Here is a 20576-nt window from a genome sequence, read left to right as displayed (position 1 = left end):
GACAAATGCGGACACATCCGAAAAAGCTCCAGTAGTGACGCCTCGTGCAACGCATTATTCTGTGTTCGTTGTCTTAGTTACAATTGATTGGTGTACATATCCGGCACGTATCAGCCTCGCAGCCTCCCAGTATCTATGTAACGACACACCAGTGTGAATCGTCCATCGCCGCCTATGCACTATTATATCCATCGGGAGATTATGTAAACAAATCTAATAAACCAGTGACAAGCATATAATTTGACGTTGACGAAGTATAAACAATTATCGAAGAAATGGCGATATATTCCCCCCACGTAAGACTACGGCTGAGGATAGCCGTTCTAAGTGAGGTAAGTTACAACTTGATCATAAATTAAATAGTAGATAGGAGATGGCTAATACATCCAGTTTATCAACTACTGCGATTTATAATATTTGCAAGCAATATCTAATAAGGCACGCGTGTAAAACATACTAGTAATTGATTGCACCTCACATGATGCAAGTAATGTAAGTTTATATGCATTCATTTATTTAGCCTCGACATTGGTGTTTAATTTTTTTCCATCTTTATATATTAAATCACTATTTTGTGCCCGATTTCCGGGGTTCCTGGGTACCTGGGTTTCGGGTTGGCCGAATACTGAGGAAGTCAGTCGAGAGAGGCAATCCCTCCATGTTAAATACTTGTATGTTGCATCCGGTTAGACTGAAAGTTGACCCCAATATTTATTTATTTGGAAATCAGCTAGACTGATGATTATATTTTTAAGGCACTTCCGTATTTTGGTACTGCACCATATTCTCATTATCATCTACTATATTTATATAGGATCAATATCGTAATTCACGTAAAGACTAAGCATTCGCAAGTTTTACCAAGGATAAGTTCAGTACGATTGCAATTTTGATTGAACATTTTTGACCCACCTTGAATAATTAGCAACCACACGAAATAACCTTTGACATCTCAAGTAAAGTCACTTCATTTTAAAAAAATCGAACAAGTGCGAGTCTGGCTTGGGACCTAAGGTTCCGTACTGAGATCCTTATAATGTAAAATGTTCAGGAGGCGATTACTTAAGTATACATTATGTTTTTCGTTTGTTTTTCATGCGTTTGTTAATCTTTGGGTACTCTCTGGGGTCAAAAAATACGGTTTTACTAAAACGATAGGTGATGGATGGGTTCCCTTCACAAGTCCAACTCACCCTATTGCCTAATCTACATTATTTCTATCTCAAAAACTATTAATGGGACACAAATTGCAAGCGAAAGTGATTATTTCGGACTGCGATTCTCGCGAGTATAACTTGAGCATGTTATGCAAGTAACGCCAAGTACAAAGGGCAGTCGGGCATAATGCTCGTCTTACAATACAAACTTTATTACTCTTAGTATTCGAATTTGACGTAACAGTCGTGTTTCGGTTTATAAAAACCCGAAGGCTCTATTATTCCAAATTACAGAAAGATTGCAATTCTCCTCGAACGATAGAGTAACATCATCTTAGAGTAGGTATGGCGAAACTATTTGAAGTCTGGTGTAGTCTACTGCAATATTTTTTAACTTTCAATTTTCAGTAGACCGCATGCATTCATACGGTACTAAATGTCATCAAAATATTTTACAATGTGCAGATTAATTTTGTAGTTGCGATATTTCTAAGAAGGTGATGCCTAATTAAGCGAAATTGTTTATTATGATCTTCGTTTTTAAATTAGTATAATCAGTCAATGCAATTTTTATTTAGGTAATTAATTATGATAATAGTAATGCCGAACTGCGACAGACCTGAAAATAAATAAGTACTTAACCGTCTCAAACTTTCAATTGAGCTTATAAAATAAACGCAAAAAAAAATTAATTTACATAGATTACGTAATCTGCATCCTTTAAAAGAATTCGTGTGGCAGACATGTTTGCAACAGCAAATCATGATGACCATTGCGGAACTGTAGCCATAAGTAGGTACCTCCTATTTGTCTTAAGAGTTAAATTATTGTAGAAATAAATATTCACCAATTCGTAGCCAATGGGGAATACAACTATAACGGTAACGTATTACATAATGTCGTGATAGTTAAACTTTCACGTATGCTTCAATAACAAGATATTTTGAGAGGCAGGCTTACTATCTAAGTATGTTGTTTACTGGACGTAATACTGGAACTGACAACATAACTTTGCTCTTGTATGTTTTGGTGTAGGTACGGCGTTGGGTCACGCGCAATATAAGGTTCCGTACTTACTACATCCAAATTAGTAGAACATTTACTCTTAAACTTGTTAAATCTACAATATACTTACTAGGTACCTAGGCTTGACCTTGATACATCATAAAAAATTGCTATTTTCAATACACCTTAAAGACCCACCCACAAATAAAAGAATATTAAAAAAACGACAAACTACTTACATAGATTTATAGATCATTGTGGGAATCCGCTGCTACGAAAACTACTACGAATAATACTACGAAAATAAAGCTTCAATCGGCAGGGTCATGAATGACCTGAAATAATCACTTGATATCTTTCAAACTGTGTAATGTGCTGTGTGCTTTCCTAAAGGCTGAAATGAACATGTAAATAAAATATTACAAAAAGCTAGAAGCGGAGCCCTTAGATTAGACCTAATTGTCTTTTAGATTCGTTGATCATGGCTCGTCTAAACAAACAAAACAGTCTCAAGATGTATCAACGGCTATGCTTAATTGTTTGGAATGTGGTGAGACATCAATACTAGTCCCATGCCCATGAGCTGGCTGCGAGCTATTTATTGAAGCGTACAGTCCGGAACTATCCGGTTTGAGGAAGCTAGTGCGGGTATTAAACCGGCTTATTCCGCCCTTACGTGGCTTGCGTGTCGGTGTAGCACAACAAGCGTTGCTCTTGAACGCTTTGAGTGCCCATGAGCACTCTCGAGTATATCAATTGGCGTGGTTGTCAAACATGCGCACTCGCAGTAATGAAAGTATGTAGGCTCGTGTTAGGTCATAGCGTTCAAGTTTGGAGTTGAACGTTTATTTTTATTTGGGAAAGAGCTTTCCCTGTGCACATGTTATTTATTAAGCATATTGTGCTTCAAGAGTTAGCAAGCCACGTCGTAATCATTTATATATTCTTATACTTACATATGTGAAACATGAACGTTCACTGTACCATTCACAATGAGACGCAATCCTTGGGAAATCTTGCGATTGGTCAAGCGTTTAATCGCTGTAATTCCCCCGCGTCTACCCGGAGCGTAATCCATTCTGAGTGTGAATATAATTTATGTTTACTACTTATTCATTTAAATAATTATTACTGTAAATAACATAAAAGTAACTAAGAACTTCGTTCAGCAATACTTATTCGTTTAATTGATTGTTAGATTAGCTTCATTAGCAAGCTACGGCAATTTTAAACAATTTAGAAGGCAATTGGAATTGAGTCCGCTCTTAATTAAAAAAACACTGTAAGACCAAGCATTATTTCTTATTGTTTGTGTACCTACAGTTACAGTTAGTGTCAGCCCACTCGCCGATTAAGCAATTAAGTATCTCCAGCAAACTTGAGAACGTTCTTTTGGAAATGATTGATATGGGTTCGAGCAGGCCCGCCGTAAGCGGGCGTGCAAGGCGTGCACCGCACGCGGGCGGCACGTCCTAGGGGGCGGCAAATCGAGTGACTTATCACGTAATATTAAAAAAATACAATATCTTTTTACCAATTATTTGATTTCAATATTTCCGAACACAGCAATAGCCGCCCTCGCTTTGGTCGTCCCCTATCAATTTTGACGGGTTCACCCTTTGCATCCCCAAAAAAATTCGTCAGATATCGCAGTTAGTAGCGGTAGGGCGCGGTTGGGCGACGGCCCAGGGCGCCGGATATAAGGGGCACCGCAGGCGCCCCCACCAATCCTTGATCAGAATGTTACTCCTATTTTTGTTTTAAATTTCATCAAAGATTGCAACTTACAAGAACTGTATCCAAATGAATGGATAGCATCAGGGCCATCTTAACTTATGGTGCAGCGTATGCGAATAACCCGGGCGCCGCGGGCTCAGGGGAAAAATATAAGATAAATTTGAGAAATTCTCGAACAAACACTACTTTTATGTCCCAAAACTCAAAAATTTTCGCGCTCGCTCCGCTCGCGGTTTCCTTACTTTACGCTTCAATTTTTTATCACATATAGCTACTTTTAATGTCCCAATACTCAAAAAAAATCACGCTCCCTTCGCTCGCGGCTTCTTCACTTCACAGTCGTTTTTTATTATATATGTTTAGGACTTTTAGTGATCCAAAACTCAAAAATTTTCGGGCTTGCTTCACTTTACAGTTGTTTTATTTTTCAACAATATTTTAGTCTACCCTAGCAAAAAGGTAGCGTCGTTTTTGAGTTCTTTTATTAATAAGAAAGTAACTTCTAGTTTCCATATGAACTTTCTTATTTACGGTACTACTTTAAGTCCCAAAAATATAATACATAGGCGCCAACACCAACAAAGAGTTATGTACGTTTGGGCAAAATTTTAAGTAATTTTTGTTTTGAGTTCTAAAATATAACAAAAAAATTCGCGCTCGCTTCGCTCGCGCAATCATAAGACATGTTCCGGTGTTTTTGCATTCACCAACCAGCAATAACTTATGTACGATTGGGCTACATTTTACGTAATTTTTGCTTCGACTTGTTAACTATAAAAAAAAATATTCGCGCTCGCTTCGCTCGCGCAATCGGTAACTACACACACCTCTGTTTTTCGTATGGGTTTGAATTGCAGTTGAAGGGCGCCGTAGAAATCTCGCCCAGGGCGCTGGTAGAGTTAAAACCGGCACTGATCGCAATTTATCTTTGTTTAATTGTTGAGGCATTCTATTCCGAAAAATCATTTTTCGCGCACGTCCGTTATAGCTTTTTGTTCACTTTGGCTTTTTATGATATGTTTACTTCATGAAAACTCTAAGGAAAAAATCGCGCTCGCGTCGCGCGCGGCGTCATGTACATTAGCACTTAATTTATGTGCATATCTTACTTTTTGACTTTGCTTTGTTAATTTACAGTGGTTTTTATTTGTTTTGTGTCCTTAGACTAAAAAAATTTCGCGCTCGCTTCGCTCGCGCTTCCTTACATATGAAATGTGTCTCATGCGTCGACTTTTTCAACGGGAAACCCACCAAAAACCATTAATAACATATTTTACTGAAATTAAACATTGCTATAGATATTTAATTTCGTTAGTTTAAGTTACCCATAATCTGTTCTAAGCACTTTGATATACATTATGTTGGTACCTCAAGGGCGGATCCACCGTTGTGGGCACGATGGGCATGCCCACAACCTTATTACCTAGACTTGTGACATCACACTTTTACGGTTTTTTTAAATCGATAGGCTGATGATAACACTAGGGAACAAAATAATACTTTTTTTTGGTGCATTTAATTTTATGACTGTTGTTTACTAATTCGAGATCACCATATTTTTTTTCTTACAGCTTTAGTTTTTGAGGTACTTTTGTGTCCCAAAACTCAAAAAAATTCGCGCTCGCTACGCTCGCGGCTTTTTCACTTTGCGGTGGTTTAAGTCCAATGTCGAAAACGTTAGATTAGTTTAAGTTAAAATTGAAAGTAGAAAAGGATAGCACCCCCATAACGCCCTCTTTCAGGACTTTCTGGTTAACAAGAAGCGGTGAAGAACAAAACAAACTTCCCAGCAACACAGCTGTCTATTACAATAAAATTATTATTATTTACAATAGTCACTATTTTACATTTTTTTGTACAAAACAGTACCAAAACTCAAAAAATCTCGCGCTCGCTACGCTCGCGGTTTCTTCACTTAGCAGTGGCTTTTTTTTACTTGTTTCTGTGGTTTCGTGTCCCAAGACTCCAAAATTTTGCGCTCGCTACGCTCGCGCAAATTTATACGGTTTTATACCACGTCTTTGCTTTTGGTTTTATAACTTGGTAACTACGACGAAATCTAAAAAATGTTCCGGCTTGCTACGCTCGCGCAAAAAACAAAACTACTCACAATCTTTCCATACATAGGGGTGCTTTAGTAATGATTGCACCCGGTACATAAGCTAGAGACGGAACTGATAGTGAGCATAATATGAGTTTAGATATATAAAAAAAAAAAAAGTTTTTTTTAGCATTATTAGATTGGTTCGTAATTTTATTTTGTCGTTTTTTTTTTTGGGGTGCTCAATAGGTAGCAGCCCGGGGTGCCACCCGATGCTATGCCGCCACTGGTAGTTGAGAAGTGCACCAAATGCGTCAAACCCTCCCTATATTGGCTTACTGGCTACTAGAAGTTATTGATTGAAATAGGTTTGGATCGAAACTATTTTTTTTTATCGGGTCCAACTTCCTCCTAAGTTTATTTTCATTCCTAATGCCAAAGTCCTGATGCTCAGAAAAAAGGAAAAGATTTCATTCAAAAGGTTATAAACGACTTGCATAATTTTAAATGAGCATGTTCATGCTCCGACTTTTACTTTTCTAGTAGCCGCTTCTAGTTCCGATTTTCTAGTAGCTGTGACCACAACCTTTTTTGAGGGCTGGATCCGCGCTTGTGGTACCTACCCATTAATCACAATCTTTCAATACATAGGGGCCACTTGGGTAATGATTGCACTGTATTGATGCCCTAAGCAATTGCTTAGTCTGCTTATGGGCTAACCCAGGACTTCTTAGGTTACTCTAAGACTTAGAGCATTTCAAGTAAATAAAAAGTTATGTGTAATATGTTATGTACTTATTGCAATATTTATGTATCCAAAAGGAAGTGCGTTTTTTGCAATCAGAGCGGTGCATGTACATATTTTTTTCTGTTGGACAAGTAAAATGGATATGAATGGGCGGGGGGGTCCGGTCCCCCTGGACCCCACCCCTTATATATTTTTTGACAAAACCCAGTATAATATGTAGTCGTAGGGCGGCATAATCGGTTTTGCACGCGGGCGAACAAACAGCTAGCGGCGGGCCTGGGTTCGAGGCATAAGTCATTAAAAAATGTATGTCTTCTATACTAGAGACGTGCGAAAAAATTACAAGCAAAACGCAACAGCAACATCATCGCGGCCCAACGTAACTAAACCACTAAGTTAATTTCTAACGTTCTACGCCCCGTGTTGTTTCACAACCACAGAACATATTGAATCATAGTAATTAAATGCTTATCTTTTTATTTCGCAAACTTAACATCATAATGTTCTGTTACAGCGTTAATTTAGGGTCAAACTATTAGTAATCTGTGGTCAGATAACAATCGTATACAACTTTGCTGAATGCTAAACCGCTTGGTGGTTGATTACTTGTCTCATATTAAAGTTTTCAGTTGTTGTCAATTTTCGAGTGAGCTGTAGGTCGTCATCTAACAAGCTGTAGTTTCAGAGTGCTCCCATATCCCGGGAAGGCTTAACATTCCCTGCCAAGCACGGGGGGTAGATATACCCCCCTACAGCGCTAACTTGCAGACCCGGAGCTGTGTTATGATTTTTTCTATAACCCACACAGCGATTTCGCCCCAACTCAGGAATCAAACTTGAGACTGTACACGGCAGTCGCACTGCGACCACAAAGGGGCATATAAAGAATGTTTGACCTGCAAAGTTTTTATGTTACATCAAATTACATCAATATTATGTTATGTAGGTATGTATGTATAAGCCGGAGAAATTGGGCTAACGATTTGCTTGTACCTAATGGCGGACTAGAGACCTTTCACTGCACATGACTGCTGTAACCTCTTTTATGGCTTGTTTATACGAGTAATTGGCCACTGTAAGAAAATAATAAATGGATTTACTTAATTAATTTACTTAAATTAAATAAGTTGCGAACATATGTAGATACTGGTTGGATACTTGCTTGGTTCACAAATCGACGTATGAATATTGATTGATTGATCATACAGTTAATGCCGTTTGAATTTTAACTTCTTAAATACATATGATTGATAAAGTATGTAATATACGTTACATATTATAATAAAATTTTGTCCATAAACTAAGAAGAAAATTAGATACATTCAAAATGGTTATGTCGGTTAGATAGGCAGCACTACGTAGATTTATCAAATCTTTTTATACTAAATATTTCGAGTTTGATAAACTAGAAACTATAATGAACTAGAAACTCGTGAACAAAAGCAAGCAACTCTGTAGTACACAATTCTATTTAGGGTATAATTACAGCACGATATTACGACAACAGTTCTAGAGTCATCTGTAAACGTTACACTCACCTACACAGGCAGAACATTTAGTTTACACAATTCTCTTTTCATTGACATGAAACATTGAACTTGAATGATTGCGTTGTTTTCTTTCAGACAATATTACTTGCACTATGTTGGTGTACAAGTTCGATACCAGTGACATCAGCATCACTGAATATAACCAGGACCAAGAAAATAGATTTAGTTTTAGCACAAAATGAAAGTGTGACCGAAGTGTTGTTCCACTGGGAAGACTACAGCGTGCTAGCCGCTATGCTACTCATTTCGTGCCTGATTGGTGTATTTTACGGGTATTTTGGGGAGAAGCAAACAACCGGTGACGATTTCCTGCTTGGTGGATCATCGATGGGCACATTTCCTATGGCATTAAGCCTTGCGGCAAGGTGAGCTGACCTCTTTGATTGCATATTCATTTATGAATTTTCTTTATTCGGATCTTGTTTATGATCATGTGACTGTTTTCAGTTTCATCACAGCCATTGAGCTGTTAGGAAACCCAGCGGAGATGTATATGGCAGGTGCACAGTTTTGGATGATTTGTGTCGCGTTTGTGCTGGTGGTGCCAATCGCGAGCCAGCTGTACCTGCCAGTGTTTATGAGACTCCGGCTGACGTCATGTTACGAATATTTGGTATGTTACTTATTCACTCGTACGAGACAACACAATGCATGCTGCAACAATGAAAGTGCAATGTATTGAGAATAATTTGTTCTTTAAAATATAATTCCTTACAGAAAAATCCTCTGCACCATCTTAACTTGACAAAAATAAACGTCCACTTTTAGTAGGTATCATCATTTACCACATAGACAGCTGGTTGAATGAAGTTCAACTGAATCACACGCTACACATGTCCACCTAATTGTAATTGATGGCACTTCATCAATTTGTTCTCAGGAAGTGCGTTTCTGCAAGTCTATCCGCGTGTATGCCAGTGCATTGTATTTAATGCAGATGATACTATACACGGCTGTTGCGGTGTATGCCCCTGCGCTGGCATTGTCCGATGGTAAGTGTATGACAAGTAGCAAGGATGAATTTATTGTAATATATTAATTGTTGCAAATTTTTAATTTGGACTGTTAGTGTATTTAACGCTAACCTACATTTAAGGCACAACTTATCTGTTGAAAAAGGTGTGAAATACAAGATGAATCATTCTATTGTTTTCCATTGTGAGCTGTCCGTTCATATTTTATGTACAAAAAAAAACCTCAAAAAAATAATAGCCTCGTTATTATATAAACTTCAAAACAACGTATATATCGTTGTACCCAATTAGCTCAAAAAATTCTGACATGTAATAGTCGCAATTATCTACAGCTTTTGTAACGTGTAACATAATAAAACTTAAATGAATGAAATTATACCATTACGTGATTAGATATAAGCCACTTGCAGATTCAATTGTTTACCTAGGTGACGGGATGCATTACCTACCTACTTAAAAATGTAAAAATCTAATTATTTATTAGAGAGGATTTATTTTATTGAAAACTTTTACCTTATGGAAGTCGACATTCTTTAGTTAGTTAAATACTTATTTATCTGGCATTTAACTAAGCCACCAACGATTAAAACAAAATATAAGAATTGTTATTTGCTTGTAATTTATAGTATAGACACTTTATGCTTGACCAAGCAAGCAGCAAGTAAGAATTATATGTATTTTGGGCTGGTCTCATTTTTCTACAACTTACCATTTTGAAGCTCTTCTGCCTGAAATACGCTTAGGCTTAGCCTATAAAAGATAAGTGCTGATGAACACTATATAAGAAACGATCAACTAGTTTTTATTGCGTAACGTTGTTTTGGTAATATTTAATTAAAATAGTCAAGAAATGTTTGCTTCGTTTAGAGCATAGTTATTGTGTGGAAAAATCTTGTGGTGTTCAGTCTAAATGGATGCTTTTGGAGCTTTTTTTCCAAACCCAAAACCGCTCCGTACTAAATCCCTGATTTACGTTGTTACATAGAAACTTACGTCAGCAAAATGTTATTTTTGTTTAGTAATAACGATCGCTAGTAATGTTACGATTATTGATTCGGTAACTTTGCCTACTTATTATTTCTCAAGTGGTACTACAAAGTATGCAATACTGCCGAAAATCAACATTAGAATTAAAATTCAAATAACGTTCAAACGGCGCGACAGCATTCTATTGCATCACATCCCCTAAACACGCTAAGGTGCCTGTATACTAGCAAATTAACTTTGAAATACTAGTGTACGGTCTATAAAATAGTTAAGCCATGTAGGTAGGTACTTATTCTTAAACTTTTCTTTCAACTAAATAAACAAACAATGTAAGATTACCATCAATCTCTCAAGGATAGCTTTATAGACCGACATCATTGATATACAACAAAAAGATTATGCTTTATGCCATAGGACTTGAATCTACTAGGAACTCAGCAACTAGGTACTTACATGCTTGAACAACGTCTAGTCCGTCAAATATTTTAGAAATTAGAGAACTGTTTTAAGAGTCTATTGTGTAACCTTATTTTAAACTACAATGCTTTTAGAACACAGGTTATCATTTGACCCAAAGAATGCTAAAATTAAAAAAATAGTTTTATTGCTTCATTAGATCTTTGTCTAACAAAATAAAACTAAGTAATTTGAATTGGAAATTAGCTGACCTGGTAAAATGTTCAACAAATGTGATTATTTAATTTCTACATAATAATTTCAAAATAAAGCTAGAAAAGGTCATTAGGTACTTATGTGAATAATATTCCAAGATCATCCATATTGCGCATATTGATATCTAGACGGTTGCGAGTGCAGTGAAAGTAATGTTTGTATAAAAGTTGCATCTACAGCATAGCAAATGTCATTCATTAAACCTTGTCGGGTAAATAAACAAACCACCGAAATATTGATTTTGAACATTTTTTATTCAATTTGTTTTGTTTAATAAATAACAGACGAAGTGCAAGGCATCATTGTCCTGGAACTGCAGTTTTCATATTATTATAACTGCAACAGCGCGGATAATAGATGAAAGCCTTGTCATGTCACATGTATTGGTTTATTTCAGACAATAAGTAGGTACTTACTTACGTAGATTAAAACGGCACATTAGCATTAAATCAGTGGCATACAAAAATGCAGAAAATTGTAGCTTACCATTTTCCAATGATTAATATAAATATGTTTCCCAATAAAGAAAATTGACTTTAAATAACTCATGTCTACTTAGGTTTTGAAAATGTAAATGATGGGCAATAAAGTGAGAATTATTTGTATAGGTATTTGAATATTTTTACTTAGCCTTCGATTGGTAAAGTTACGAAAGAAAATATTCACATAAGTATTCAGCGTCTGTACTGTGTGTTATTGGGTTGCAAAATTTTATTGTTCTTTTATTACTATGACTTTATTGGTAAGAGTATTTATACCTGTAATATATAACAGGGAGTCAACACAAACTTTACAGCCGTTGCCAGCTAAGGCTCGGTATGGTGCATCGATGACATCTATGCACTTAAGTCCGCATGCCGTCGGTTATTATTGCACAAATTACATAACGCGTCCATTAAGTCATGTAAGGTATCGGTAATGATTTATAATGAATCAATAGTGGCCATCATTTCAGTTTTGGTGATTGGTGTCAAACGTTTCGTGCCGCCATTGCGTATTCAGATAGAACCGATAAATAAAACCGTAGGTACCTTTCGTTCTGAAAAGAAACGAACGAAGAGGTTTACAAATATCTTCTTAAATACAGTACCCGCCCAATTAATTATATCATTGCACTTGCACCTGTCTATGTAGGTAGATGGAATTGGGATGAATGAGGCGACTCAAAAGTTCAACCGTCTTATGAAAAAATGAGATAACTATCTCCAATAAGTAAAACAATATTTAAGAAGGGAAAAGGTTAAGGGCTTTTTGCAGAAAAATAAGACGTTCTCCAGTTCCACATAAATGATGGAACACCTTGGTATGTCATTATGTTCGGCCATTAAAGCTGTATGCAACTTTCCATAGCATTTAGATACATAATTCTAGTCACCAGTGTATCAACTATTAAACTTAGTAAACTTGAATATACAGTACAGCACTTGAATAGACATAAGTCTTTAAACAAAATCAGGATTAGGCAATACCTGAAACTATATTCTTTGATGCAAAGTTATTTTCCCATGTCCAGGTCATCCTATTCTGTTTACTTGTGGGAAATTTTAAGAGTTAGGGTACTCTGTAACTTTGATTATGCCAATGAAATTTTGTAGCTGACGTGCCTTTATTAAAATATATTGTCATATTAAGATTTTTTAAAATAAAAATTACAGTTACCGGACTGAATACTTATTTGGCCGTTTCACTGGTGTACGTGGTATGCATCTTCTACGCTACTCAGGTTGGTATTGTATGGTATCCAAACTGCACAATAAAACTGAATTTAAAAATCAATTTCTTCATTTCCACTTGTCATCAATACGCTCCTTTCATATTTAGAAGAAAGTCTCCATCAATAAAATTTGTACAATTTGGATAAATGAGCCCCAGGATAAAACAATGACGGGGCTGCGTGATTGTTCGAAAGAGTTACTGCGGCCTGGTACGTAAGAACTCCGGAGGGAACATACTTAAGTTCGGATAGACCGACGACATAGGTTACTCAGAAAGTTGTTATATAAGCACTATTATATACCTACCTACCCGGTTTTCCTTGTTGTGCCTAGGAAGCTAGTTCCACAGACAACTCATTATTGTCTTTGTTGTGCAGGGTGGAATGAAAGCAGTCATAATGACGGACTCTTTTCAATCGGCCGTCCTCGTTGGGTCTCTGGCCGCGGTCCTAGCGATGTCTTCAACACAAGTCGGAGGATTTGATGTGGTATGGGAGCATGCTTGGCGAACACACCGGCTTCACTTCTTCGAGTGAGTTTGACGCGTCTTTAAGATGTCTTATTAGCAGTTATTTAGAATAATTGTTATCAATAATTCCAATTAGTTACGATACTAATACTAATCCACGTGCTTCCGAAGGACGAAGGAATCACAATAAGACATAAGGCAACCACTCCTATTCAAATATGTAGGCATTTTACATGACAAATTCCTTATGAGTACCAACTAAAGAAACAAAATTTACACTCTGATCAGGTACTTCTTACCAAACGTAAAGAAGAGCATTGTACCATTGCCTACTTAACATTCGGCAAAAGTATCTTGTTTTAACTAAACACCTCGTAAATAGGTTCATAGCTGGTAGCTATTTAACATTGTGGTACATACGTAGGGTATTACCTCCTAATATATTATGTAAGTAGGTGACTTCAAAAACCAACGATGTGCGTAGCCAAAGAACGTTCACCTCACAAACAAAGGGCGTGAATCTAAGAGATCTGTTATTTTTGCTGCAACGACCAACAGATCTATCAAGTCTAACCTACTTTATAATTTCTAGCATGAACCCCGACCCAACAGTGCGACATTCGTTTTGGTCAGTGGTAATCGGAGGCACCATGTACTGGGTCAGCATGTTCTGCGCGAACCAAGCGTCAGTTCAGAAGTATCTGTCAGTTGAGCGCATATCGCAAGTCAGAGTAGCACTTTGGGTATCAGCCATTGGCCTCATCGCCATCTACTCAGTGAATTTCATCACTGGTGCTGTCCTAGCCGTCCACTATGCAGACTGTGATCCGATTCAGGTAAACACGTAGCTGGATAAATAATTCAACGTTACAATTCTACTATAATTTAGTCCAAAGTCGTTTACTGTCGAAACAACTACCTTCACCTACATATTAAGAATGCCTACGATAATTTTCTATGAAGAAAATCCATTGTGTCGTGAAATCCGAATCGATACACAACCTACCCAATATACACGTAATATCGGTATCATCAAACGACTCTTGCATAAAATTACTATTTATCTAAATGTATGGTGAAACCCAACACAAGGCCCTTATTGCCATAACAACATTTCATGGTTCATCCTGAGAAAGCTTTTCTTAGTAAGAAGGTGCCCTAATGACCTATGTCTACATATTACCACAGATATTACTACGCATTTTTACGAATAAAACGATAGATAAATTTTTTACCTTAGGCTGGAGTGATCAACGCATCAGATCGCCTTTTACCACTGTACGTGGTGAAGCAGTTGGGAGGCTCCCGGGGGATTCCTGGTTTCTTCGTCGCTGGGATTTTTGCAGCCAGCCTTGGGTAAAGTGAACATCAATAACTCAAAATTGGCACTTTTACCTAATTAATTAAGTCACTAGCACTAAACAAATTAATGCAAAAATTAACTTAAGCGTATTAGCCAAAATTAACACTCCGAAACGCACGGTAGCATCCTGAGAACTGACGCAGATAGCAACCATATAAGAGAGCTAAAATAAAACTAGAAAAGTCCAGTTAGGATATTGGTATTCCGACTGGACTATTCTGGTTTTAATTTGAGAGAACCATACGCGAACTGAAAAACTAATTTATTTGCTTGTAATTGACACTTAGCTTCTCGTACGAGATTCGTACCACTACTCCTGCATGTAGATAGCTACCTATATTTTACTTACATCCTCGTTTATCGTAATATTCTAACTTAACTATTTAAATTCTAATATTATCAATCAATAATAGATTAAACTATGTCAATGTTACTATCCTGGTTGCAGAACTGTAGCTTCGGCGTTGAACTCATTGGCTGCTATACTATGTCAAGACCTGGCCACGGGACTCCTTGGGATTACGCTGCCAGAACATAGAGGAGCAGCAGTAAGTCAAGCAATTTTGATGCTTAGCTGTTATTAAGGCTGCCAACCCACGTTAGAATTTTTGTTGGACCGATAATCGGGCCGAATTTTGAAAGTAGGTACTAAGTATCTAGGATTTTCTGAAAGACCCCTTTTGTTTTACGTGGTCGTTGCACTATTGCGTAGTAAGCTTATTTTTTTCTTCAATAATGAGTCACCAATCATGGAACGTGGACGGGCAGCCCTAAAGTTTGTACCTATTAACGTGGAAAAATTCTTGTACCTATATGATTATTTTGTTTCAAACAATCAGATAGCTCGATGGGTGTGCCTGGCGTGCGGCGTGGTATCCTTCGGGCTCGTGTTCGCAGTTGAGCGCCTCGGTCCCGTGTTACAACTGGCTCTCTCCTTTAACGGAATGGCGGGCGGAGTGGCGCTCGGATTATTTTCGCTGGGCATGTTTTTCCCATGGGCTAATGCTAAGGTTAGTTATTTTGAACCTTATATTTGGCCGTCTTTTGTTTAGCCGTTTCTACCACGTTACTATCCACCTCTGGTTGCTGGTAAGATTAAATAGGCCTACCTACCCTACCTACTCGTTAAGCTTTCTAATAATTCCTACTAATCTTTATAATATTTGATTGTTTTGATCAGGCTCCAAAACAACTGAAGGGACTTGAAAAGTTATTTCGATTGGGGAGCCATAACATTTATACTATCTCTTGGTGACATAGTAAGAATTTGTTCCGGGACGCGGGTGAGACCGCGGAAAATTGCTAGTCAACTAGTCGACATTTTGATATTAGGTACCTATATTTAAAGTGCTGATGATATAAATGCGTGTTCGATGTAGGGGGCAGTAGCTGGCGGTGTGTTCGGGCTGCTGCTGGTGGTAGCAGCTGGAGGTGGTGCACAGCTAGCTCAGCTGCCCATGCCGCGTCTGCCTGGCTCCACGGATAGCTGCGTAGCTCCCTACAATATGACCACACACGTGACTGTCAACCCTAAGTAAGAATCATTTTCTTCTAAATCTTAGTTTATTCAAAGCGTCTGATTACAAGGAAACATGTGTATGTAGAAAAAAAGTCTAATTAGAACGACACATACAACGAAAGACCATTGGTCTGCAGGTAAATAAACCTTACTTAGCTACATTGTATTACCTATCTACGTGGGTGTAGGTAGGCGATATACCTATACCCACTGGACATACATTTGTAAACAACCCATTGAAACTTGTGATGTAGGTCTGTGGTGATGTGTTCTTTTCATTAGTGTTTATGACGTTTACAGTGAAAACCATGACGATGCAGTATTTTGGCTGTTCCGTGTGTCATATCTTTGGTACTCGGGTCTTGGATGCGCGGCTACGTTAGTGGCGGGACTCATCGTGTCCGTGTTGACGGGAGCTACCGATCCTGCACAAGTGCCCATTGACCTGATATCTCCGCCGGTTGTTGCTCTACTCAACTCTCTGCCAAAGAGGTTTAAGGTAGGATACATTCCATTGGACTAACGAAAAATCAACGGACATGTGTTACTGTGAACAATCCTACTTGTTTTATCATAATCTCTTGCCTTATCATCACTAATACATCATTCGAATACCTATATCTCTTTGATTTTACAATAATAATGTTTCATAATAACCTTTCATACCTCTTACTTTTTTAACACACTTATATTAAAGTTTACCTTGTCCTATGTATGTGTCCTTTAATAATCAAATATTTTTGATTTACAATAGCGAGCTTTAAAGGTGCCCACTCGGCTTGGCTCGGAGCGACGCCGTAGCTCTAGCGTGCGTCCTCCGAGCGTTGCTGACGACAAAGACACTCGACGTCGCCGCCGACTGTCCGAAATGGCTGGAGGAGTGTTCTACAGTGACGCTCCCACACTCACGCGAGGCTACGACAATTTCGCCCTCGGCCTTGATCCGGAAAAGCCTCCACCAAATGACCATAACAGATCCAACAGTATTAAATTCGAACCCAATTCAGAAAATCACTTGTCAGAAACATCTACTTGTTGAGCCATTAATTAAGTACGTAGGTAAAATTATTTAATTGTAATTACGTAGGTAAGTAACTAAGCGCTTCAACAATAGACTGAGGTAGCTTGAAAAGCGAGTGCTGAGGCAAGTGTCACCTATCATACCCATACCTATTGTTCGAACGACACGATAATTTGATATAAGTAGGCAAACTTAGATTTATAAGACAAATAGCTTTACATCTAATTCAGTACCTACCTACCTTCCTTAAACTTCTTCATACAGTCTAGATTTTTAGTTACTTTATGAACAACACATTTCTGAAGCGCCAGAACCAATCGTTAGAGACCACCAATAATCTTCATTAGGTACCTACCTAAACTAAACGTAAGAAACGATAAACGCAGAGAAACTGTTCGTAGCTGTTTTATCTAACCTAACCTTTTGTTTTTTATTACGCAGCAAGTGATTAGTTCCATATTGGTTGAGTTAGCTGACTGAAAACGTTAACTGCAAAGCATATGGCTAAGCAGCGGTTAGAAGGCAATTTTGAAAGTTTTCGAGATCCCTGGATCAGAATCACACGACGTAATGTTTTTAGAGTTCCTTACTTAAATTCACAGGGATCTAGTGGTAAGTTTATTAAGGTTTTGGATGGCGCAAGCGTTAGTTTCTTCACAGGGACGACGAAATATTTCAGCGTCACTTAGCAGAAATGGTTATCTTCAACTACGAATCAAACCCGTTAGTGTAATATCTATAGCAAATTCACCCGCAGGATTGGCATTTCACGATACTTAACTCGGACAATTAATTAATTAATTATTTTTTGTAGTACATTAACTTAGTAAGATATTTTGTAAATACATATATTTTATCACTGACACAAAGAAATACTTAATTTAATATATTTAGTAGTTACTAGTATTGCGTTAATAATAAAATGTAGTATGTGTGTAGTATTCAGTTTGACAATAAGAATTATTTTATATAAAATGTTAGAAAATAAATACTATGTTTATGGTTTTTATCATTTATTTATCATTTCAAATGTACACTTACAATAACTTTGAAGGCAGACCTAAAAGGAAACCTTAAGTGTATTTGTCAAATACCCAGCGTTTGGTACACATCTCTAACATTTGCACTTGTTTAAAATAAAGATATAATAAAGGTACAATACAAGAAAATCATATTTATAATACAATGCTAAAATCACTATGCCTGCCTCCCAGGGGAATGATTTCAGCATAACATTTAAAACAAAACTAACATAAATTTGGGCCAATAAGAGATGACTCTGCTTAGAATATTAAATAGGCATAATAGTAAAACAATTTCATCATTTCACGATAATAAATCTTGTTGTTGTTGTTGTGATTGCTGTTGATGTATCTCTTGCATGGTGGACACAGGCAGAGTAGCACTCACCGTGATGGAAGGCATCCCGGGTAGCGACACTGGGGTAACTACAGGCAGTCCAGTCGGAACTGGAGGTGGCTGGATCGGCGCCTGAGCAAAGTTGCTCATGTCGAATGTGGGAACTAAGTTTGGTGCACTCTGAAGGTATGGTGAAGATGTAGGGACTTGAGAGGCAGTGTAGTTGGGCATGATAGGTATGTAAGGCTGTGGTTGGTTCATTGGAATACCAGGTAAATTAGGCAGTGGTGCTGGGGGTTGCATATTAGACACAGATGGTATACTTCCCAGATTTGTTAATGTTGCATCAGCTAAATCTGAAAAAAAAAACATAAAATTATTTAAATCATATTTCATCAGAGTATATTTAAAAGAATTTATTATCATTTAGAAACATAAGACAGAACTCAAAAGCATATACCCAGTTTTTTGTTCATTTGTAAACTCAAAAAGATTGATGATTTTGACATTATTTTTTCCACCAATAGTTAGTTTCATATTCCTATGCTAAGAAGATTTGTAATAAACAGTAATTCAATAGATACTTACTGCTAGAATAGGCTGCCATGTTAGATACAACAGACTGTGTTTGAGAAATAGGCTGCGATGGAGATATAATTTGCTGTCCAGCTAATTGTTGAGGTGGCACTGCCGGTGGGACGGCAGTAGCAGCACCAGGAGCAGCATAGCTACCAGAGTTTACCATTGGAACACCTGATAAGAATGGGGGTGGGGCTGGCTGTGGATAATCTGTATGAACATTTGACACTTGCGGCGCAGACATCAATGGGGTTTTGTCATCTTCTAAATTGAGATTTTGCACTCCTGGCACTAAGTTCTGTTGAACATTTTGTGCTACCTATAAAACAAATAAATAGGGTTAGCATATAGTTACTCATTGTCATTATTAATTATTTAAACATTTGAACTGAAAGTACCATTGGTGCACTTGCAGCATAAGACTGTTGTGCAGGCAGAGTTGTAGGATTTCTTATTGGAATTCGGTGCAAATACCCATAGCCTATTCCACATCCAAGGCTACCTTCACCTCCCCAATTATGATTTGGTGTAATATGCACTTCTCTGCAAGTATCATCATTCACATTGTACACATACAGCTTGAGAGCCCTGCCCTCATGAGCTTCAATTAATGTAAACAAGTCTTCACTTTCATGCATTATTGAATCTGCTCCAATTATGTAATCAGAAAACGGCCTCAAGCCAGCCAATTCTGCTGGTGAAGTTGGATGTACCTCCTGCAAAATAAAAACCAATATTATTTTAAAATTATCTAGGTTTCATTCAATAAGAACAAAAAAAATGTAACTAAACAAAACATAAACACAAACAAATCATTGTTATTACAACACTTTTGCAAATAATGTATTGCAGAAATACTTTAGAACAGTAGAGTCAACCGATTTGTTAATAAAAAACAGCTTACTTGTCTCCCAAGTTTTATCAGACATAATTTAACTATACACAGGAAGCTTACAGTGACTATATTATTATATACATATTGGTACTGATACATACCAGTACATGCCAGACATTTTCATTAGCACCTTCAAATGAGCAGAAGCGAATGCTAACACCAAGTAGGCCCTGACCGCCCCAGTTGGCGCTCGGCATAATCATTACTTCCCTCACAGTCTGAGTTTTGCTACTATAAATTAACATTTTGATAGTCTTATCGACGTTCTTCTTCAACAATTCTTTCAAAGTGTCATTATCCTGGTCCAGTCTTGTATCTTCAATAGCAACTATAAAGTCGAAAAATGCTTCCAGATTCGCTTTTTGGCCTGGAGATCCATCTTGAACCTTGAAGGGCAAACGTAGTCATTGAATACAAGCATTTTTTATGAGTTAAAACTAAATATTTTCATTATCAACACAAACCCGCAAAACATGATATCCTTCAGAGCCGCCTCCTGGCACTTCAGTACTATGGGAGGAACCCATTGATTATTTTTGAAAGTATAAATGCCTATTACCAGCTATTTTATATTATTTGTAGAGTTTTCAATATTTTTTCGTCAATTTAAAAATTCCCTAAACCCGCAACAATTTTGGCATTGACATTTCTATTACGTGGCATGAAGTCCGTCCACTTCCCTTCAACAGATAAAATATAAATCTATTTTTTATTGCGTGTATAAAGGTTATGGTGGATCCAGACTTTGCTATCCATGAGCCACGATACGAACTCCGCTCAACAAA

The 20576-nt window shown here is 37.4% G+C and overlaps 2 protein-coding genes across 3 annotated transcripts; one reads left to right on the top strand and one right to left on the bottom strand.

The window, feature by feature from the left end:
• The first annotated feature begins 44 nt into the window (after window positions 1–44).
• LOC124631104 (sodium-coupled monocarboxylate transporter 1) lies at window positions 45–17967 on the top strand. 2 transcript variants are annotated; one of them, XM_047165279.1, is made up of 13 exons: window positions 45–332; window positions 8314–8603; window positions 8686–8851; window positions 9119–9230; window positions 12527–12594; window positions 12964–13118; window positions 13648–13891; window positions 14296–14411; window positions 14867–14966; window positions 15258–15428; window positions 15798–15952; window positions 16238–16436; window positions 16692–17967. In XM_047165279.1, exons 1-13 carry the CDS (start codon window positions 276–278, stop codon window positions 16974–16976), a joined length of 2118 nt encoding a protein of 705 aa, XP_047021235.1. In that variant the 5' UTR covers window positions 45–275; the 3' UTR covers window positions 16977–17967. The 2 variants fall into 2 exon arrangements, with proteins under 2 accessions (XP_047021235.1, XP_047021236.1); XM_047165280.1 differs by lacking the exon at window positions 45–332 and adding an exon at window positions 6972–7634.
• On the bottom strand, window positions 17955–20463 carry LOC124631105 (Golgi reassembly-stacking protein 2). The gene is made up of 5 exons (XM_047165281.1): window positions 20256–20463; window positions 19893–20177; window positions 19295–19612; window positions 18906–19215; window positions 17955–18673 (listed from the first exon to the last, which is right to left on the bottom strand). Exons 1-5 carry the CDS (start codon window positions 20316–20318, stop codon window positions 18285–18287), a joined length of 1365 nt encoding a protein of 454 aa, XP_047021237.1. The 5' UTR covers window positions 20319–20463; the 3' UTR covers window positions 17955–18284.
• Between the last annotated feature and the right edge of the window lie 113 nt (window positions 20464–20576).

The sequence above is a fragment of the Helicoverpa zea genome, chromosome 6 (assembly GCF_022581195.2).
Source record: "Helicoverpa zea isolate HzStark_Cry1AcR chromosome 6, ilHelZeax1.1, whole genome shotgun sequence".
Taxonomy (NCBI): Eukaryota; Metazoa; Arthropoda; class Insecta; order Lepidoptera; family Noctuidae; genus Helicoverpa; species Helicoverpa zea.
Note: the sequence above shows the minus strand (reverse complement) of the source record. Positions and strands in the feature narration are given on the sequence as shown.

Coding starts and splice junctions, on each gene's coding strand:
- LOC124631104 (XM_047165279.1), top strand. CDS start 276: ATGGCGATATATTCCCCCCACGTAAGACTACGGCTGAGGATAGCCGTT. Junction 15,429..15,797: donor TCCCATGGGCTAATGCTAAG/GTTAGTTATTTT, acceptor TGTTCGATGTAG/GGGGCAGTAGCTGGCGGTGT. Junction 15,953..16,237: donor CACGTGACTGTCAACCCTAA/GTAAGAATCATT, acceptor TGACGTTTACAG/TGAAAACCATGACGATGCAG.
- LOC124631105 (XM_047165281.1), bottom strand. CDS start 20,318: ATGGGTTCCTCCCATAGTACTGAAGTGCCAGGAGGCGGCTCTGAAGGA. Junction 19,613..19,892: donor AAAATGTCTGGCATGTACTG/GTATGTATCAGT, acceptor TTTATTTTGCAG/GAGGTACATCCAACTTCACC. Junction 18,674..18,905: donor CATGGCAGCCTATTCTAGCA/GTAAGTATCTAT, acceptor TTTTTTTTTCAG/ATTTAGCTGATGCAACATTA.